The 20623-nt window shown below is 45.8% G+C and overlaps 2 protein-coding genes across 2 annotated transcripts in view; one reads left to right on the forward strand and one right to left on the reverse strand.

Annotated features, from left to right (window-relative positions):
* CAT (catalase) overlaps positions 1 to 5110 on the forward strand; it is a 35957-nt gene extending 30847 nt beyond the window's left edge. The window contains exons 11-13 of the mRNA XM_007082047.3: positions 2191 to 2298; positions 4009 to 4092; positions 4409 to 5110. Of these exons, the coding sequence (XP_007082109.1) occupies positions 2191 to 2298; positions 4009 to 4092; positions 4409 to 4474 (258 nt within the window). The 3' untranslated portion in view covers positions 4475 to 5110. The remainder of the gene's footprint in view (positions 1 to 2190; positions 2299 to 4008; positions 4093 to 4408) is intronic.
* A 6160-nt stretch (positions 5111 to 11270) lies between these two features.
* Positions 11271 to 20623, reverse strand: part of ELF5 (E74 like ETS transcription factor 5) — a 33083-nt gene continuing 23730 nt past the window's right edge. Inside the window, exons 5-7 of the mRNA XM_015537501.2 lie at positions 14768 to 14836; positions 13389 to 13584; positions 11271 to 12941 (exon numbers count right to left, since the gene is read on the reverse strand). Coding sequence (XP_015392987.1) covers positions 12845 to 12941; positions 13389 to 13584; positions 14768 to 14836 — 362 coding nt within the window. The 3' untranslated portion in view covers positions 11271 to 12844. The remainder of the gene's footprint in view (positions 12942 to 13388; positions 13585 to 14767; positions 14837 to 20623) is intronic.

Consider the following 20623-nt stretch of genomic DNA (forward strand, 5'->3'; position numbering starts at 1 on the left):
ATGTAAGTTTATGTAATTGAATTTTTAATAACGGCTATGGTGAACAGGTCACAAAATTTGTAAAAAGATGACAGTATGCCCTCATGAGCAAGCGGGCTCCAGCACACTACTGAAATTGCAGGACCAGATTCCTTTCAGTTTGATGGTGATTGATGGGACACAGGATGCCTTACTTCTACTCATCACACATAGACATGCTAGATTTAAAAATTTTTTTAAAAAGTGGTTGAGCTGACAAAATTAAATCTCTAGGAATAACAACAGTGTGTGAACATTGAAGGTATATATATTACGGTGTGTAACCAGACCCTATTTATGACTTAAGGGGGTAGGAGTATAGGCTTCAGGCTCCTTGTGTTGCAGAGAGCTAGAATTGGGCTCTTGACATGGTGAGAGCCAGGAACTGCCAGGAACAAACTATCCACCAGACTGAGGCTGCAGCTTGTGGCATGTGGGCCCTAGATTTCCTGAGAAACTGGGGGTCCCACTCTTCTGCTCCTCTCCTCTAGGTGAGGTCTCTGTATTCTTGTTCCACTTAGAACATAAAGAAGCCCTGAAGTGAGAGACAGTGGGTCAGTGAACCCTGCTAGGCTTCTGCAGAGATGGTGAAAATATCACAAGACACCTTCATAACTTGGATACAATTGATTGTGCAGAAAACTCCTGTTGGACATGAGTCACAGGGAAAAATTACAGTACATATAGGGAAATCCATCGCCCTGAGAAATTGCGCATGCAATAGATGGAAAAATCCTGTACATTATAGAATAATCTAAAAGGGCTTTAAAATAAGCATGTATACAGTATTCAAGGAGATACAGAAAGGAATATGACTTACAAGATAAGAATAGGATGTGAGGAAACAAAAACAAATAGATTTAAGAAAGATCCAAATAGATATTTTTAGAATCAAAAAGTACAATTTTTCAAATAAGAATTTAATGGATATGGGGACTCAGTGGATGATTAAGCAATATGTTAGATATAGCTAAAGAGAGAATTAGTGAATTGAGGGAGAGATCTGAGAAAATCCCCATAATGCAGTACTGTGATTGGATTGTCTTCTTATCAAAAGTCAGATTTTTAAACTTTGGTGTCAAACGTAAACTTTGCTCAGATTTTTAAACAATGTTTTTATGGCTTGATATTTGATAACATATTTAGAAAAGCTATGAACATTTTGACATTTTATGAATTTGATATTTTGGATAATGGGATTTTTTAATCTTTATAAACATTAATATAAAGTGCATAGAACAGTGCCTGGTACATTATAGGTACTCAGTAAATAAGTATCGGTTGATTGAATGAAATAGTAGAATAAAATCATAGCTATTACCTTGAAATGGTTGATTTCAGAAATGAACAAAGTCCATTAGGGCTCCTATACCAATACTAAGCTCCAATTTTCCATTTTAATCTATTGATATTAATTTTAGAGGTGAGCTCAATAATATAAACAAAATATCATTACTAACATGTATCTTCATAAAAAAATTTTTTTTTTCATTTTATTTATTTTAGAGAGAGGGAGTGCAGGGAGGGGCAGAGAGAGAGGGAGAGAGAGAGTCCTAAGCAGGCTACACACTCAGTGTGGAGCCCAATGCAGGGCTCGATCCCATGACCCTGAGATCACAACCTGAGCTGAAATCAAGAGTCGGGCGCTCAACTGACTGAGCCACCCAGGCACCCTGTGTCTTCTCCAAGAAAGCTTGGCTTCTGAAAAACTAAGGATATATATTAATGAATTAGAGTTTTTTTCCTCTGTGGTTCTGGGTGAATTGAACAAAGGTTGTATTGTGCTGAATTTCTATGTGATGACAGCTTGCACACTTTGGACTTGGCAGTGTTAAGGTGTGGTGGGATTCTTAATTGTAGACTGTATGGTTTTCTGTTCATAAGAGATTTACAAACACTGACGAAGAAGGACGTTATGAAGAAGCAGTTGTGGGCTCTGATCAACTGAATTCTTTCTGTTTTGCTTAAAATAAAACAAAAAAAAAGTGATGAACTCCGCACAAATGACAATTTTAACTAGAACTTTAAATTATCCTTAAATTCTAAAATCGTTTTCATTCTTATGCCAATAAGAAGTCTTACTTTTTCATTTCAAAAGGGGCCCATCGGGTGAGTTTTGTTCATGATAAACTGGTTATTTGATTCTCTGCACTGTGCATTTTCACTGAGCAGGTGCGGACCTTCTATATGAAGGTACTGAATGAAGAGGAGAGGAAGCGCCTGTGTGAGAACATTGCTGGCCATCTGAAAGATGCACAGCTTTTCATCCAGAAGAAAGCGGTGAGTCACGCTTTGTAAGCCGACGGTGACATCTGCTGGCCGAAGAGAGTGCAGCTGTGTGAAAGAACCCTTAAAAGGAAGTGTCATTTTTATTGTACTTGAGCTAATTGGACTTAAAAAAAACATCAATACTAATCCCCAGCCAACCTCTGATCCTTTTCTCTGTGTTTTATCTGCAGTGAGTATGGTGTATCCATTGATCCATTAGCTCCTTGTCCGGCGTATAATAATTTAGTTGAGTTCGGGTGAATTCTCTCCTATGCTCTTTATTGACTGCAGCCAAATTCTGTTCAAGAGAGTACTGTCCTATATAAAAATGTGGGTCCTGCCACAATTTTTCTTAGACTTTAGAAGATAAGAAATATAGGGTGGTGCAGTTGGTTGAGTGTCTGACTCTTGATCTCGGCTCAGGTCACAATCTCCTATTTTGTGAGTTCGAGCCCTGCATCGGGCTCTGCACTGATGGTGTGAAGCCTGCTTGGAACTCTCTCCCTCCGTCTTTTTGCCCCTCCCCCGCTCGTGCACATGTGCACACTCTCTCTCTCTCAAAATAAAAAAATAAACTTAAAAAATTAAAAAAAAAAGAAGGTGAGAGATAACAGATTGCAACTTTATATCGTGAAGCCTGTCTGGGTGTCATGACACTTGACCCTCCTTCAGAAGCAACTAGAAACTTCCATGCTCTCTGGGGAAAACTGAGCTGCTTCCAAAACTCAGGCTGAACTTCTGAGCGGAGGTACTGTGGTATTTCTGATGGCAGTTCACTGTGCTACACGGAGCCTTCTCACTTGGCAGTTTTCTGGCCAGCCGCAGGGCTAAGCTTCACGTAAATTTAGGCAACCCCAGTTTCCTCGTCTCGTGGTTGCTGCTTTTCTGTTCAAAGGAGCAGCTGGCCGGCAGCTCTCTGGGATGTGTTCAAAGGCCTGGAGACAGGGACCAGCAGGCTGGGCGCTTTCTCTGTAGGCAAAGTTCTGTGTCTTTAACTGTCTTTCACAAGTGAGTGTATGAAAAATAACCCTTTAAATTCCTGAGGCACTATTTAATTATTGCCGCCTGCAGCAGAGAGCTGGACAGTTGCTCTGTGAGATAAGGGGGTACGGGTTTTAGCTCCTCTTACTGATGAGAATGAGTGAGACGTGTAGAAGTAGCAGAACTGGGCTCGGACCCTTGGCGTTCTTATCTCACATGCGCCGAAGCCGGGAGGCTTCATGTGGGTTCCCGGTGCCCCACCTCCTGCTGTCTGCTCAGGATCAGCCCCCGGTGAGGAATTCCTGCTTGAAGTATGTGGAGTTGTCCAGCAGGTGCCAGTGTCTTTGTGCACGTCACTTAAAATTCAGGTAGCGTCTGGGCCCATTTCTGTACACGAATCACCGTGACTTGAGCCACTCTGAGGTCAGTTCATCACATGTCGTTAGCGCAGCTCACCTCGTATGTGTTTTTCTTATAATGTTCTGTGAGGTAGGCTTAATTATCTCACTCATTTTATGGGGAGTGGACACTGAAGCTCAGAGGAATGACTTATCCAAGGTTGCTCAGCCAGTATGGGCCAAGGTTTTCCCCAGACCCCGCCCCAATCTTACCCCGTGTCGACAGACCCTGTGTGGTTCTACCCTTCCTTCCTTCCCAACGAGTAAACACTGTGAACCGGACACCGGGGTCTGGCCTGTTAGGGGCTCGGGTAACATTTACATCATTTTCATTTGGTTTCAGGTCAAGAACTTCAGTGATGTCCATTCTGACTATGGGGCCCGCATCCAGGCTCTTTTGGACAAATACAATGCTGAGAAACCTAAGGTGAGCCCAGTGCAGCCTGGAGGTAGAGGAAGGGTATCCTGGATTAGACGAGGCGTAGTTTGATTTCCTTTTACAGTGATTCTTCTCAGGGCCAACTATTAGATTTCCGAAGCTGTCCGGACCCTCATTTGCCACGTAAAGAACTCACTTGCAAAGCCCATACTCTTCATTTTAGCTCTGGACGATATAAGGCAGTTTAGATAAATGAATTCCCAATTGTTATTATTTTAGTGTGAGCACACATTAAAGCAAAGATGAAAACCATGTTGCTGCTGAGGGAGTTAATTAACCTGCTGGTCTTGTTCTTTTCAAACAGAAAGCCATTCACACCTGGATGCAGCATGGGTCTCACTTGGCTGCCAGGGAGAAAGCGAATCTGTGAGAGTCGGCGCCCTGGTCCGGCCCCAGGTTGCTCTCCACCTGTGAAGCAGAGCACGGTGTCCACTCTTCGCTGGATAGAGCCTTCTCCTGTGCTAGGTGTGCAAAGGCAAGCTCATGCCTTTAAAATGATAATCCAGGTTTCTATAGCAAGTAATGCAGCAATGGCTTTTAATGCTGTTCCCCTAGAAGGAAGTGAGGGTTAGGGCTTAACCGGTCATATTAAAGAAAATGTATTTGCTTTGACATTTGGATTATTCACTTAAGATGACTGGAATGAAAGTTTCTAACAGAAAGATGATTTTATTTGATAAAAAAAAATCTTGCTGAAGTTAGTATGTTTACATATCATCTCATGGCCTTATTAAATAAACATATGTCTGTGATTATATAAGAAGAAAAGATAATCTGCTCAGAAATTTTAATTTTTCTCAGTTCCCTATAGAAAAAACACATTTAATGCATTGATGTTTTTTGACAGTAACTTCAGTGACATCATAGCTTAATGCTTATTCCTGCTTGGAACTGCTCAGCTTTTTTAAACTTGGGATTACACTTATGCTAATATAGCATTGATTTTACGACAGACTGATTTGTAATTGTTACATTTTTACAATAAAATAATCTGTACATAAGAATAGAAGAATGGTATTTGATTTCTTTAGGCTCTTTCTGGAATTTGGACTCTTAATCCGAGGATCATGTGTTATCAGATGCTTACCCTTAAAATTGAAAATAAACCAATGTCACAAGGATGCTATTGTTATTTGTTTAAACCAGTAGCCTTCTGAGACACTGGGGACCAGGACTTTTTTTTTCTATAGGGAAAATAGCAAATTTCCTCAAATTTGAAAATTGCCGAGATCTCTTGTCCATTAGCTCACTTCCTTATCTTTTCTTTCTTTTTTTCTTTGACTCGTCTTTGCCTGTCATACCGAAAATCAAGTAGAGTGCTTTGAAGTACTCGGTGAAAACCTGTTTTCTTTGAAAACCCTTATTCCCTTCATCTCTGATCTTGAAAACCAGTTTGCACTCTGCTCGCAGGAACTCCCTGAGATCTTTTCAATCTTCAGGTTCAAACTTCTTTAACCCCCCACCCCCACCCCCTGCCAAATCCTACTCCCTAAATTCTTCCTGTGTGTGTTTTTGAAACTATTACATTTGTCAACATAGAAAGTAAGATTATCCATATGTACCCAGTGGTGAATACTTTCAATATGGTGACCTCACTACAGTTGTCTTTCTACAGTACATAAAAGATAAATATATGTATCTTTATGATATAAGATAAAGTCATACAAATTAATATAATTTGACAGTGGGGAAGGAGTTGATTTGAATATTGGTTATAAACACAGAGATGGAGTTTTTGAGATAATTTCCCGTTTTGGTTTATTCTGTCATCTAGAAATAAGTCAGTAGTTAAAATCACGTGCATTTAACGTGTTTCCTGTATATAAAAATCTGACACCTGGAAGTGTCTCCAGTTTTGCTCTGGAGACATCTTACTGTAATTTTCAAAGATAAATATTGATGAGGTTAACTTCCCCAGTTAGGTTTTCCTTCCTGGGAAGCAATACCTAGTTGTATTCCTTTTAAGTGACATTAAGAGACATCCTCAGAGTTTCTGAGCCAAATTCATAAGGTGACTAAAATTGGTGAGACATGGTGTGTTATCCACCTGTGGATATTTGAGTAAGTTGCTTTACCTCTCTGAGCACTAGTTTCCTCATCTCGAAGTGGAATCAATAATTGTTCTTATCTCCCTAGGGTTGTATGGTGGTTATTCAAAATATTTGACTTTGACCACCACAGCTTTCCAGTTCAGCCCCCTAGGACTGTGTCTTGGTCAGATTTTGCATTGTAACAAACCACTTTAAAATTCAGTGACTTAAGTCAGATATCACCTACGTGTCCAAGTCAGCTAGGGATTGGCTGATCTAGGCTGGGCTCAGCTGGGGCAGCTTGGCGATGTGACTCTGTGTCACATGTCTCTCAGCCTTCTGGGATGCATGGTGATGGCTAGGCCATAGTGATGGCAGAAGTGTAAGAATGCAAGAAAAGGAAACCTCTTTTTCCTTTCTCTGGAAATTGAGATTGCAAGAGTAGAATCCCAATTGCACAAGGGTTTTGAAGCCTTTGTTTGTGCCATGCCCACTGATATTTCATTGGCCAAAGCAAGTCACATGGCTAAGCCCAAAGTCCAAGAGTGAGGAATTGTACTCCACCCCTGGAAGTGGAGTGTGTGCGCGCGCGTGTGTGACTGTATCTGAAAATTAATTTACCATAGACTCCGCCCCCCCAGTAAGTTCCTCAGCACTACTAGAACATTCAGTCAGTTCTCAATGATCATCACCCTCTTCATGTCCTCACTTCCCTTCTTACTCTGTTTAAATTTTATGTAGTTCTAAATCATAATTATTCCAGAACCCAGCTTTGGTAAGGGACACCTCTCAGTGACTCAGTTCCTGCACTGGAAATGACCGTGACTGGAGCAAAACACAGCCCTGTTGGCTGGACTTTTTAAAATTTGACCCCAAACCTCAGGTAGGCCTTCAGCACTGCCTGGAAATCTGTCTTTCCCTCCTCACTAAACTCTCCCACTTGGTTCTTCCTTTCCCTCTGCCTCTCAGCTCCTTGTTTCACCAAGGATAGAATAACTTCCTTGGTTTTTCCCCCACCGGAATCTTCCAAACTGCCAGCATCGACATCCACATGCTCCCCTTTCCTTTCTATTGACAGAGGTGAGCTCTGCTCCTACTGAAGGCCAGACCCCTCATGTGCACTGACCACATGCCCTCCCTCCTACTCTGGGTTCTCCCTGTGCTCTCGTCCATCACCCCTGTGAGTATGAAAACCTGCTGCTCTAAGTCAAATCGTCTCTTGCCCTCGGAGGGCTCTCCTGTTATTGCCCCCTTCAGTCGACAGTTCTCCTTTATGGAAAAACGTCTTAAAAGAATTGCCTTTCCTTGCTATCCCCTCTGTCTTCTGTCCTCCCTTGAACCTGCTCCAATCAGGCTGCCCTTGCCAGGGTCACCAGTGGCTTCCATGCTGCTAAAATCCAGTGGTCCCATTCAGCGATGCCACTTCTGGGTATATGCCCCAAAGAAGTGAAAGCACTGACTTGAAGAGCTGTGTGTACACCCTGTGCTCATAGCAGCATTATTCACAATGTCCAAAAGATGGGTAGAACCCAAGTTTCCATTGATGGATGAATGAATAAACATAAGTTGGTATATCCAGACAATGGAATATGCGCCAGGCTTAAAAAGGAAGGAAATTCCAACACATGCTGCAGCATGGATGACCTCTGAAGGCATGATGCAAGAGAAATAAGCCAGCTACAGGACAAATATGGTATCATTCCACTTATATGAGGTCCCTAGAGGAGTCAGACCCTCTAGACCTAGAGTGGAATGGTGGTTCCCAGGGCTGGGGAAGGGGGACGTTAGTGTTTAATGGTCATAGAGTTTCAGTTTGGGAACAGGAAAAAGTTCTGGAGATGGATGCTGGTGATGGTTGCACAATGCTGTGAATATATTTAATGCCACTGACTTGGGCACGTACCATGATTAACTTATTAAATTTTGTGTTTACGTATTTTACCACAATGAAAAACAAAATCCCATGGTCCGTCCTCCTTCCTTCTCCCACGTGGTCTCTTAGCAGTGTTTGACACAGTGGATCATTGGAACTTTTTAAAAAAAGATAATAGGGGCGCCTGGGTGGCTCAGTCGGTTAAGCGGCCGACTTCGGCTCAGGTCATGATCTCGCAGTCTGTGAGTTCGAGCCCGGTGTCGGCTCTGTGCTGACAGCTCAGAGCCTGGAGCCTGTTTCAGATTCTGTGTCTCCCTCTCTCTGACCCTCCCCCGTTCATGCTCTGTCTCTCTCTGTCTCAAAAATAAAGGTTAAAAAAAATTTTTTTTTTTAAAAGATAATAGCTTTTTTTTTTTAATTTTTTTTTTTTAACATTTATTTATTTTTGAGACAGAGAGAGACACAGCATGAACAGGGAAGGGGCAGAGAGAGAGGGAGACACAGAATCTGAAACGGGCTCCAGGCTCTGAGCTGTCAGCACAGAGCCCGACGTGGGGCTCGAACTCACGGACCGTGAGATCATGACCTGAGCCGAAGTTGGACGCTTAACCAACTGAGCTACCCAGGCGCCCCAAGATAATAGCTTTTTGAGACATAATTTACATACCGTAAGATTCAGGCAATTAAAGTATACAATTCAGTGGCTTGTAGTATATATACAGAGTTGTATAGTCATCATAATTGATTTTAGGACATTTTTGTGCCCCCCCCCCCCCAGCAAAACCCAATCACTCACCCTGCCCCCAACTGAACCTTGCCCCAACCCTTGGCCATCACCAGTCTACCTGCTGTGTAGAGACGGGCCTGTTCCACACGTTTCATTTAAATGGAGGCCTACGACACACGGTCTTTGTGACTGGCTTCTTTCCCTCAGCATCGTGTTTTCAAGGTTCTTACATGTTGCAGCGTGTACCGTGCTTCATTTCCTTTTATTGCCAAATAATATGCCACTGTACGGATGTGCTGTGTTTTATTTACCCGTTCGTCAGTTGACAGACATGTGGGCGCCTCCACTTGTCGGCTACTCTGAGTGATGCTGCTGTGATCGTTTGTGTGCCTGCTTTTGTGCGGACACGTCCTCTTCAGTTCTCACATCCTCACCTTAAAGGGCATTTTCCCTTCAGCTCTGGCACACCGCTGCCTGAAGATCAACTCCCGGTATTTTAAAATCGATGATTTGTTCTCCTGAGAGGAGTACTTGGTCGGGGCTTTTAAGCTCTGGGAGGGAACTCCTTGTTCTTGTGAAATCCAGTGTCAGAATTTTGATGTAAAAACACATTCATCTTGTATTTCCCTGGTACATGAGCATCGCTCCAATTTATCTACGAAGGAAATGAGCTTTAAGACCTTAGCACGTGCGTTTCTGAGAGAAAGGCGGTCAGGCTCTGTGGCCACTTCTTGGCCTCTTAGTTCATGGCACCACAAAGCAGATGGCCAAATTCCACTTTCAATGAGCTGCTGAGACAAATTGAAGGCTTGAAAGTCCTCATCAGAGCTTTTAACAACGTGAAAGGTTAGGAGAGGTGAACTCAAAAAGTTCTGTATACTTTTAGATTTTGGACAATTTTCAACAGTCACGAATATACTGAAAGTTTTCTATCTAAAGCTCTACTGTGATCTTTTTTTTTTTTTTTTTTTTTAATAAAGCAACCACTTTTCCCTCATTTGACTCTTTGAATTTTGCATTGTCATTTTTAGGGTTTTTTGTTTGTTTGGTTTTGGTTTTGTTTTTTTTGCTCTAGTATCGTTTGCTGGCAGTGTGGTATTTTAAGCAGCTTTTCACATTTTCCGTTCTTTAGTGACTTGTGTCACGGAGCTCTATGTTCAAGTAAAGCTCACATTTAAATTTTTTTTTTTACATTTTTTTTTTTTTTTTGAGAGATAGAGTGAGACAAAGTGTGAGCAAGAGAGGGGCAGAGAGAGAAGGAGACAGAATCTGAAGCAGGCTCCAGGCTCTGAGCAAGCAGTCAGCACAGAACCGGATGCGGGGCTTGAACCCACGAACCGTGAGATCATGACCTGAGCCGAAGTCAGACGCTCAACCGACTGAGCCACCCAGGCACCCCGTAAAGTTCACATTTTAAAGAGTATAGTGGGTTGAATTAAGTCCTCTAGAAGGATAGCCCGTGTCCCAACCTCTGGAAGCTGTGAAGGTGACCTTATATGAAAGGAGTTTTTGCAGATGTCATTAAGTTAAGTGTCTCAAGATATCATCCTGGATTATCCAGATGGTTCCTGAATCCAGAGATGAGTATTCTTCTAAGAGACCAAAGGGGAGAAGGAGGGGCAGGCCACTTGCAGGTGGAGGCAGAGGTTGGAATCTTAGAGCCCTAAGCCAAGGAGGCCTGGAGCCACCAGAAGCAGAATGAGGAAAGGAAGCATTCTTTCCTAGAGTCTAGGGAGGGGGCATGGCTCAGCCAACACCTTGATTTCAGACTTCCAGCCTCCAGAACTGGGAGACAATACATCCCTCCTGTTGTAAGCCACCAAATGTGGTCATTTGTCACGGGCAGCTCTAGGAAACTAATGCGAAGAGGATGCTGGTTTAATGATTTTGTAAAGGGAAAACTTCTTGAGTGGCAGAGGGATAAATTCTTTCGTTCTGTGAATTGCTCGAAGCCCCCCCTCCAGGGCTGGGCAGCATCTCTTAGGTAGCGTGTTACTCCTCCCCCCCCCCACTCCCCCACCCCGCTCTGACCCCCACCTCAGTCCCCGCCATCTCCCCCTGCCTCAACTTCTTGGTTCTGCTTCTGCCAAACTCTCTGCTGGAAAGTTCCCAGTTCTCTCCCGTCAGCAAATTTCCAATTTTCTGGACAATCTCTTCTTTCAGTGGGACTGTGGGCTTTGATCCATCCACTGCCATGGCACTTACCTCTTCAGATGGCCAAGACGGAGGTCCCAAGTTCAAAACGTACAAGCATTCTGGGTGCATGGAAACAAACGCCACAATAGGGCGAGAACATAGCTGAATGTCCGGAAGGAGGTATGAAGTGGTGACCAGATGCTCTGCCCAAAGGGGGCAGTTTCTACTTAGCCCCAGGAAATTATTGCCACAAAGCATGGAGAAAACTAGTGTGGCCGGATCTGAGTTTTTAAAAGAAGCTGGAAATCTGGAATTTTCAGTCAATCCCCTGATTTTTAGATAAGGTAACTAATTCAGAGTGAGAGACAAAACCAAACCTCAAAACGAGCAAAAAAAAAAAGTGTGTGTGTGTGTGTGTGTGTGTGCATGCCCGCACGTGGATACCAAACAGAAACGTATCCGTAGGTCCCACTCACCTATGTATTCCATTTTGTTAGGGGAACCTCTGCCTTAGGATGTAGAGGTGGTGGGTAGGGTTACTGCATATATTTCTTGCATCTTCTGGGGCTCTTTACACGTCCAAAACGCTAAGAAACGGAAGTGTCGTCAAAGGTTTCCCAGGTCGCTAATGCTTTGCTGAGCCTGCCTTGTGGAATTTAACGACACAGAGACACTTTAACACGTTAAATATTTTATTCACATTGTTTACAAACTATATCCACCTGGAAAACACGTGAATCCAAAAATAGATTATTTTACAGTAATTCACATTTTTTAAAACACGTTGCTTTTGAAGTTAAACTCTACGCACGGAGGTCCTCAGCCTGTATCCTGTTTCAGTGCCTTGTCACATGGAAATCCCTGCTCGGGTGGAGTAGCAGTCCTCGGGGCAGGCCACCTCATTGTAGGTCACTAATGGCTCCTCCCGCCCCCCCCCCCCCCTTGCCCCGTGAGTAATGAGAAGATGTCAGTGCAGACTCAAACCTGTGAACATTTACTGGTATAAATTCACTCTCGCTACTTTTGTCAAGGAAATGTGTTTTAGAGCTTGAGTACATGCCAGGAAGACAAAACAAAAGAGGCTTATAAATTTAATCGGCCATTACAGAGTGGTCAGGGCACTGCCGGGTCTATAAAGGTTTAACGCCTTGGCCACTGACGGAATCAACGAGTTACAATTTTGTGGCACTGACGGCTGGAATCAGAAACAGCGGTGATTTGGAAATCGGTACAAGTATCTGTTGATTAACTTGGCTGCCCCCCGCCAGGAGGAGAAGAAGGGGAATAAACTCAGCAGGAGTAAATAATGTGCCTAATTTTAAGTGTGTTGCTCTAGAAAGATGGCCATGGGAGTTTTGCTGAGCGGCGCAAGAGATGCTCTGGTTCAGAAACTTACTATTAACCCATGCTAAACCCAGTCACGTCCCAGCTTGATGGATTAGCTCCTTTATTAATTAAGAAACTTTTCTATGGCGTTTGACGTGAATGACTTAAAATCTACAGTATGTTTTTTCTCACCCACGTCTCACCCCCTCCCACTATACTAACTGCTTTTCCTTTGTGAGCTGCCACGGTTAAAAATGTGAAAACTTCTGAGCCTTTCGGCTCAGAGCCTTTCGGCTCGTCCGGAGCACCGGACGAGTCTCCAGTGGCAGAACTGGATCCTTTCCTCCGAGCAGCACCAATAGCGTGGGCTATTGTGTGTCTGCAACTCTTGATTCGGGAAGTCATGTTTCATCAAGGTACTGCGAAAGATCACCCCCTCCTCCCCCTTGGGTAAGAAAAAAAAGGGAATTTCTTAAGAGCTGCTGCCGCTGTCCCCACGCAGATGACAACAACTCTGAATCCAAACGTAAGCTGACAGGTGGAGAAATTTTATCAGCACATTTGCAGGTTGACAACAACAAAAAGACTTTGCAATGTCTCTGGTGATCCGATTGTTTTAGAAGACAGAGATGCATAAAACCGAGCACATCATAGCTTGTCTTCCTGCCACCCGTGTGCATTTTTGCCAAATTTGTACACTAGCCTTCGGTCGACTCGTTCCAGAATTCCCGTTTTGTAGTAGTACCTGAGAAAGGCAAGCAGAAGAGGAATGTGGGGAGGTCCGCACCCCCGGAAAACAACAGAATACAAACCCTGTCCTTCATTCCTCTTAGGTGAGCAGGCTGGTCTTTGGTTACCCTGGTATTTTCACACCCTGCTATCAGCTTACACTTAAACCTTTCCCAGACATCTTGAAGACTGAGCCTCCCCACTCTCAGTTCAAAGCGCGTTTTGTGTGTGTATGCGTGGGATGGCCTGCACTCGGCATGATCCCCGGGGCCACTGCCAAGAATGCGAAGGACGGCGTGTCCATTTACAAACCATAATCCCACCTGTAACTAAGAACCACAGTGTTGTCTCATGACCTTTCGATTATCAAGGAAAGAGCTGCAAACACAGACTAATCCTCTGTGGCTGGCCATTTTGTAGAACTCTGCCCGAAGGCTCATGGCATTTCATGCTCTTAACTTACCTCAGGGCTCTGCTCAACTTTTCATACGTCATTCTGTCATTTTTCTTCCTTTGTCCCCACATCTTTGCCAGGGCTTCTGATTTTACCACCCGAAAAATACCTTGCTCCCTATCTTCCCATTCCAGAATGCCACAGTTTTCTTCAGGAGATAGAAGCAGGTCTCGCACAAATTCCCAGAGATGAGAACTTTGGAGGCCTTTTGAGAAGGGGAAAAAAAAAAGTTACTTAAAAATCGTTTAAGGGGCACGTAGGTGGCTCTGTTGGTTGAGTGTCCGACCCCTGATCTCAGCTCAGGTCATGATCCCAGGGTTGTGGGATTGAGCCCCACGTCGGACTCTGGGCTGACAGCGCGGGGCCTGCTTGGAGCCTCTCTTTCCCTCTCCATCTCTCTGGCCCTCCGCCCCGCTCATTCTTTTCCTCTCTCTCTCTCAAAATAAATAAATAAACTTAATTTTTTTTTTTTAATTCTAAGAGAAGTATACAACTTCTCATTAATTTATGAGAATAGCTGCTTCTTTTATGGGGTTATTTTCCATCGTTATGACCCAGTGCTCCACTTGGAACCTGACTGAGCCGTGAAATGTCTGTCTTCTATGAAAGCAATCAGAAAACACACATACGGGGACGCCAAATTTATATTGACCGGAAACACCGTGGCTCACACACTGTCCTCGCTTCGTGGAGCTATGGACTAATTCTTAGGAAATAATTAAATGACAGTCAAATGGGCCGACAGGCATTATGGTTGTACTCAAATCCCATAACCCTACCTCTCTGGGCAGACCAATCCTACAATTATGTTTTTCATGAAAAGCTGGTATTTCTCTTGTTTCCTTAACCACTTAACCACACTTTTCCATTGTGGTTAAGCCTGTCTGGAGAGTCCAACCACCTGGGTTTGGGTCCTGAATTCACCTCTTCTAGCTCTGTAATCGTGATCTCTCTAGTTATCTGTGAAATGGGATAAGAGTACCTACCTCCGAGCAGACGTTGGAGGATTACGATTTAATACAGAGTTAGTTCTGCACTGGGTAGATTTTAGGGCCGGGAAAGGCTAACAGAATTGCCAACACCTGGTGTTTACTCTTGTCCATGAGTACTTCAGAGAGAAAACTCCCCAGTAGACCAGGAGAAATAGACCCTTATTCAGAAATTCAACACGGTTAGAAAATTTCTTTCCTTCCTCATTTTAATTCTTGTAACATGATGTCTAAGTGAAAAGGAATGTGATTTTGATGCCATAAAAGTCAACTTTCCTGGTACCTTCTTCGGGAAACAACTGGTCCCATTCAAACATTCAGTTTGAAAGTGTATTAGAGTGCTTGTCTCATGAGTGGTTTTAGGAAATTAGAAATGAGAAATGGCATCTCTACACTTACTCGTTCGACTATGACTGTGACAGTCTTGACTTTTGGTGCCACTGGTTTTCAAACAGTTGGAATCGGCATCTGAAATAGATTCATTTGTAGCAGGAGAAGTCACTCAGAGCTTAAATCACACCAAAATGAGCAACTCTTAACTGGCTGCCTTTGTGGCAGCCAAGGCGCTTTGGGGGTAAATAGTAGGTGCGAGGTGTTTGCCTGCAGGAAGCGTTTGTACGCTGACCCGCTGGGTGCCAGGTTCTGGGCTCTGTGCTGGGAACAGGAGAGAACGAGACAGACCTGGTCCCTGTGCAGGTGGAATTTAAGGACCCACAGGCAAGGCAACACACGAGTCAAACAAACAATCCACCTATTTAAGGTGTTGGGAAGGAAGCAAGACATCAGGTAGAGAACAAATTGGCGGGGGGGGGGGGGGGAGTGCCCACGTTAGGTGGGGTGGCCAGGGAGGGCCTCCTGTGCAGGAGGGATCTGCGCAGATGTGAGGAGGTGCAAGAGGGTCCCGGAGGGAGGGAGCAGCATGTGCAGAGACAAGCATGCAGAGAGAACCAGTGAGGCAGGCATCTGTGCCCAGGGGAGGGGCAGACAAGGATGCTGGGGAAGCCAGCTGCTGGCAGAGCCCACAGGGCCTTCCTTACAGGCCATAGTAAGGACTCAGGGTTTTATTCAAAGAGTAAAGTGAAGACTTTGGAGTTTGACAAGATCCACATTAAAAAATTTTTTTTTTATAATTTTTTTTAACATTTACTTATTTTCGAGACAGAGAGAGACAGAGCATGAACAGGGGAGGGGCAGAGAGAGAGGGAGACACAGAATCGGAAGCAGGCTTCAGGCTCTGAGCCATCAGCCCAGAGCCCGACGCGGGGCTCGAACTCACGGACCGCGAGATCGTGACCCGAGCTGAAGTCGGACGCTTAACCGACTGAGCCACCCAGGCGCCCCAAGATCCACATTTTAAGAAAATTTCTCTGACTCGGGTGTGCGGAACAGACTGGAAGGGACACTAGCAGGAGCAGAGAGAGACCAGAGCTGATGAATGGCATAAAGCAAGGCAGGAACTCAATACAGAGCTCAATTAGAACTCACGCTGTAAGTAACCGCTTGAGACCCTCGCACAGCATCGTTTCAAAGTAGTATATGGTTTACGGATAAACGAAACAGGTGGTACCAGATCTCACCCCCCCCCCCCCCCCCCCCCCCGCCGCTCCCCTTGGTCACTTTGCTCCAGCCACATTGGCTTCCTGGCTCTTTCTGAAACTCACGTGCACATTCTACCCCAGGGTCTTTGCACTTGCCCTCCCTCTGCCCTGAGTGCTCTTTCCTTGGATATCCGTGGTTCTGGCCCTCCTCTCCATCTTTGCTCAAAATCACCATCTCAGTGGAATCACACACACTCACCCCTACTCAGCATCCTGTATCCATAATCCCTTATTTTATTTTACTTTTTTTCTTTTTTGCCTTAATATTTATCACCATCGAACCTGGTAGAACATCTTTTATTTAGTTCACGCTCTATTCCCATCAGAAGTCAGGGATTTGTGTCTCCAGATGTATTGTCCCCCCGACACCCAGCCCAGGGCCTGGAGTATGGTAGATACTCAGTAGGTAGTACTGAGCAACCACTACACCACATGCCATTCTGTACTAAGCATGTGTACTGTGAGTCTAGTAGGTATACTATGCTATAATCACTGGATGAAAGGGTAAGTATGTTGTCAAGGAAAGGAATGGTGTCCTGTGTCCCACACTGCTGACCAGGTCAATCTGTCTCAGTGCTACTGGGTCATGTCTCTCCCTGGCTTACCATCCTGCAGTAGCCTCCTCTTGTCTCCAGGATGAAGCCCGCCGCGTTAGTCAGGCCTTTCACAAACCGACCTCCACCCAGCTCTCTAGCCTTCTGTCTTGCTGCTTCCCAACTTCTTCCCTGCTCTTGAGTTAGATAGTCCCAATGCAAATCGGCTTTCTCCTGCCTCAGGGCCTTTGCATAGACCCCTGCTCCCCACTTCCACCAAACCCACTCTCGCTCTCCAGACCTCTTCAGGAAGTCTTCTCTGAACTTACCCCTGGGTCAGGTCCCCTCTCTGTCTCCTAGCGACTGTGCGTGCCTTAGTATCACAGCACTAGTTCTACTCCACTGCAGTGGTTGATCTTGTCTCTTTTCTGCTCTACCGTGGAACGCTTGCTAAATGCCAAGTGCTTGTTAAGTGCTTCACGCAAACTATCTGATTTAATTCCTGCAACCACCTTGTGTGGTACTGTTGCTATGTCCACTTTATGGAGGAAGAAATGGAAGCCCAGAGAGCTGAAAGATTTCATCCCGAGCGGTGGAGGCAGGACTTGAACCCAGGGCAGTTCCGTTCCAAAGCTGACGTTCGGAGCTATTACTCTAGCCTGTCTCTTTCATTGTAGGTGTTTGACAGACGTTTCCCGACTAACTATGAGCTAAGCTTGTTGAGCGTGTGCTGTGGCCGGGTACTCACCTCACCCACCCTTGTGGTGACCCTCTGTTCCTATCCCCACGTGACACGGAAATAAACGGCGGCGCAGGGGGCTCGGGGAGCACACTGCAGGTCATTGGCTCGTTGGTTCGCGAGTAGTGAGCCACCGCACGCCCACGCCACGAGGTGCTGGAGGCACGGCCCAAAAGAGGTCCAAGTCTCTCCTCTGAGACCTCCGAGTGGGTAGCAACATCTCACCAACAAGCCAATATGGACCATTTTGGCCGGTGATAAATGCTGGGAATATTGAAACCGGGCGGGGGCAGGGAAAGCGGCACCCCGGATGGTAGGTGGGGCGGGCACGGGGCAGGTCACGTGCCTGGCCAGCGCCGGAGCAGGCCGACCTCAGAGCCCTAAGCTCCGGCAGCCCCAGTGCATGTCCACTGGAGCAAACAATGAGGTGCACGCATGCCTTCAGCCTTCAGGGTCCCTGGGCCTCTTCACCCTTTCAGATGCTACAGCCTGGAATTGCACTGATGTGGAAAAACAGGCCCACGCACACGGGCAGGTATGTGCAAACCACAAGTGAATGCCCGGGCGAGGTCAGCGGAGAACGGGGACAGCTGCCAGGTGGAGAGACGTGAAAGCAGGTGAGCAGGACAGACAGCTGGCCGACTGCGACAAGAAAGACCGCTGCCCTTCTGTCCCCTCAGACGCCATGCTGCATGCACAGCATCCCCCACGGGGCAGACCTGTTGTTGGGTTAATCTTTTAAGAAGAGAGAAAGCAACTGGAGTGGTGAAAATAGATGAAGGTGAATTACTAACCGGTGAAGAGACAATAAGCTTTCGCTGAAATGCCAAAACGGCAAGAAGAGGGAGGGGAAAAGTCGGCCTTTTAATTTTTATGATTTCTTCCATGTGTTGCAGATGAGGGGTATTCGGCTGGCTGGGGTGAACACAGGATAGGTCAGTGTGAAACGGGGTTATGTGGACTGTGGGAGCCTCTCCTTGTGGGTCTTGCCACACATAACTCTGTTTTATCTGCCCCCAGTCCTCACTGGTGGCTTTGAAGCCACTCACGGGTCCCCTAGACTGGAGGCCTGGCTTGGCAGGGTGGCAGTGGGGAGCCCTGGGGGCAGAGGCGCTGTGGCCATCAATGAGATGGCCAGGCAGAGGCAGGTTTCCAAGTCAAAGCCCCCACTGATGCCAGCCAGAGGCCACAGCACCCCCACGAACCCACTGTATTTCTTTGCCAGTGATATTCTGGGGGACACGTCTCCCTGTCTCAGAACTATCTTTATCTCGAATGTGTCCCCGCAGCTAGGCTGTGCCAGTGTGGGGTGACTGGGGCGTGGCCTCAGTTCTCTGCTGTCTCTGGGATTTGGAAAGGTTCGGTTGCCTTGAGGCTGGAGACTGTTAAAATGTGGCCAAAGGATATATTCTCAGTCATTGACTGAAGTCCAGAAGCCAATATGGGGCAGGAGAGGCAGAGTTTCCAAAAGCAGCTCATCACATCCCCACGACGTGAGCGGTGCCATAGAGCCCAGTCTCCGTGTCAGGAGGAGAGGCTCTGAGCCTAGAACCCAGGCCTTCAGGCTTTGTTTTCTGGCATTTCTGCAGTGGGGGTGGGAGGGGCTGGGGCGTGTCACTTGGGCCAGTCCAACAGTTTCAGAGCTTGTTGGGCCTGGGTCCCTTCAGCAGGTACTAAGTTGAAAATCATCTCGTTCTCTGGATCACTGCAGAGCTGGGCCCAGACCCAGAAGATTCTTGAGCCTTGGGTCTCAGCTGAGGGGGCAACAGAATGAAGAGAAGGGTCTAGGCGCTTGTGCTCATGTGCATGTATGCGCGCGCGCGCGTGTGTGTGTGTGTGTGTGTGTGTGTGTGTTTGTTTGGTGAATGGCATAGCGTATACAAGAACAGACTTTGAGAAAATGAATTGGAATCCCATCTTATTTGCAAGTTATTGCTCTTCTGATTTCCTCAGGTGTGAATGGGAGTAACAAAACCACCTGTTGGAGTTTTAATGAAGATTAAATGGGCTAAAGTATGTGCAGTACTCTTCCTGGCACCGCTCTGGGCACGTGTTTTACAAATGCCAATGAGTGATGTTAATCTTCACTGAAGACTCATGGGAACGTTACCTGAAGCCTCCAGGATGCCAGTTGTCTTGGTTGGCCAAGGCCTTGGCCTCTGGCTGGCATAGCTCATTTCTGGGGTGGATGGTGTCTAAGATCATGAAACATCACCTGGGCCGTGGGCATCATGATCATATGTCCTGGACTTTCTAGAACAGGCTCCTTATATGATCCGTTCCTATTAAACTATACATTAGGGTTTCTGTTTTGGGAAATCTGTGAGAGAGCCAGGGGCCCAGTGGGAAGGCTGTGGTTTCCTGGCTGTAGCCGTGGAGGCTGCAACTCGGCAAAGCTGTGGTGCTCATTTTCGGTTGTACTCACCAGACCACATGACCCTGAGTTCAGTCTAGAACTTGTGCCTCCCTGATTGCAGCAGGCTGGGCAGGGCATACACTGGGAGTGCTTGTCTCCATGGGTGCATGTGCCAGAGAAGCCAGCTTAGAGTCCTTGTCTTATCACCACCTCTGCCTCCACAAACTTCTCTCTGTCCCTCCTGTCACCTGGTCTGGGCCACCATCACCATCACTCTCCTCCTGGACAGTAGCCTCCTGGCTGTCCTCCTTCCTGACCTAGACACCGCAGTCTGGGAGATCTTCTTAAAATGCAGACGGGATCTTATCGTTTCCTGCTTTAGTGGCTTTCCAGACTGCTCAGAATGAAATCCAGACTCAAGAGCTGTACATGACCTGCCTCTGCCCTGCTCTTGGCCTCAGCTCCCACTCCTCCCTCTGCTGATGTGGCCAATGATCTACCAAGGTGCTGTCCAAGAGAACTTATCATGGTGACAGGAAGCTGAGCAGTCCTATGTGGTAGCCACTGGCTACCTGTGGCTATGGAGCACTTGGAATATGGCCAGTGTGACTCAGCAGCTGAATTTTAACTTTACTTAATTTTATTTAAATTTAATAGCCACCTGTGGCTAGTGGTTACCATATTGAGCCTCCTAGTGTGAGAGTTTCTAGCCTTTTTTTGATTCTTCCTCAAGGGCTCCAAAATTGATCCTGCTCCAGGGCCTTTGCACTTGCCACTCATTCCCTGGACCCTTTTCTTCCTTCTTTTCCTGGCTAACTTTCATCCTTTAGGTTTAATGTAAAATATCTCTTCTTCCAGGAAGTCTTCCCTGGTCCCTAATTTAAATACAATCTTTCCTCCATCACACACACAGCACCCTGTCTTTTTCCTTTGCGATATCGTCATACTTAGTCATCACATATTTATTATGGGGATTATTTGTTTAATGTCTCTCTCCCTCTCTTGCTTTATGAAGGCAAGACCAAAGTT

The sequence above is a fragment of the Panthera tigris genome, chromosome D1 (genome assembly GCF_018350195.1).
Source record: "Panthera tigris isolate Pti1 chromosome D1, P.tigris_Pti1_mat1.1, whole genome shotgun sequence".
Lineage (NCBI taxonomy): Eukaryota > Metazoa > Chordata > Mammalia > Carnivora > Felidae > Panthera > Panthera tigris.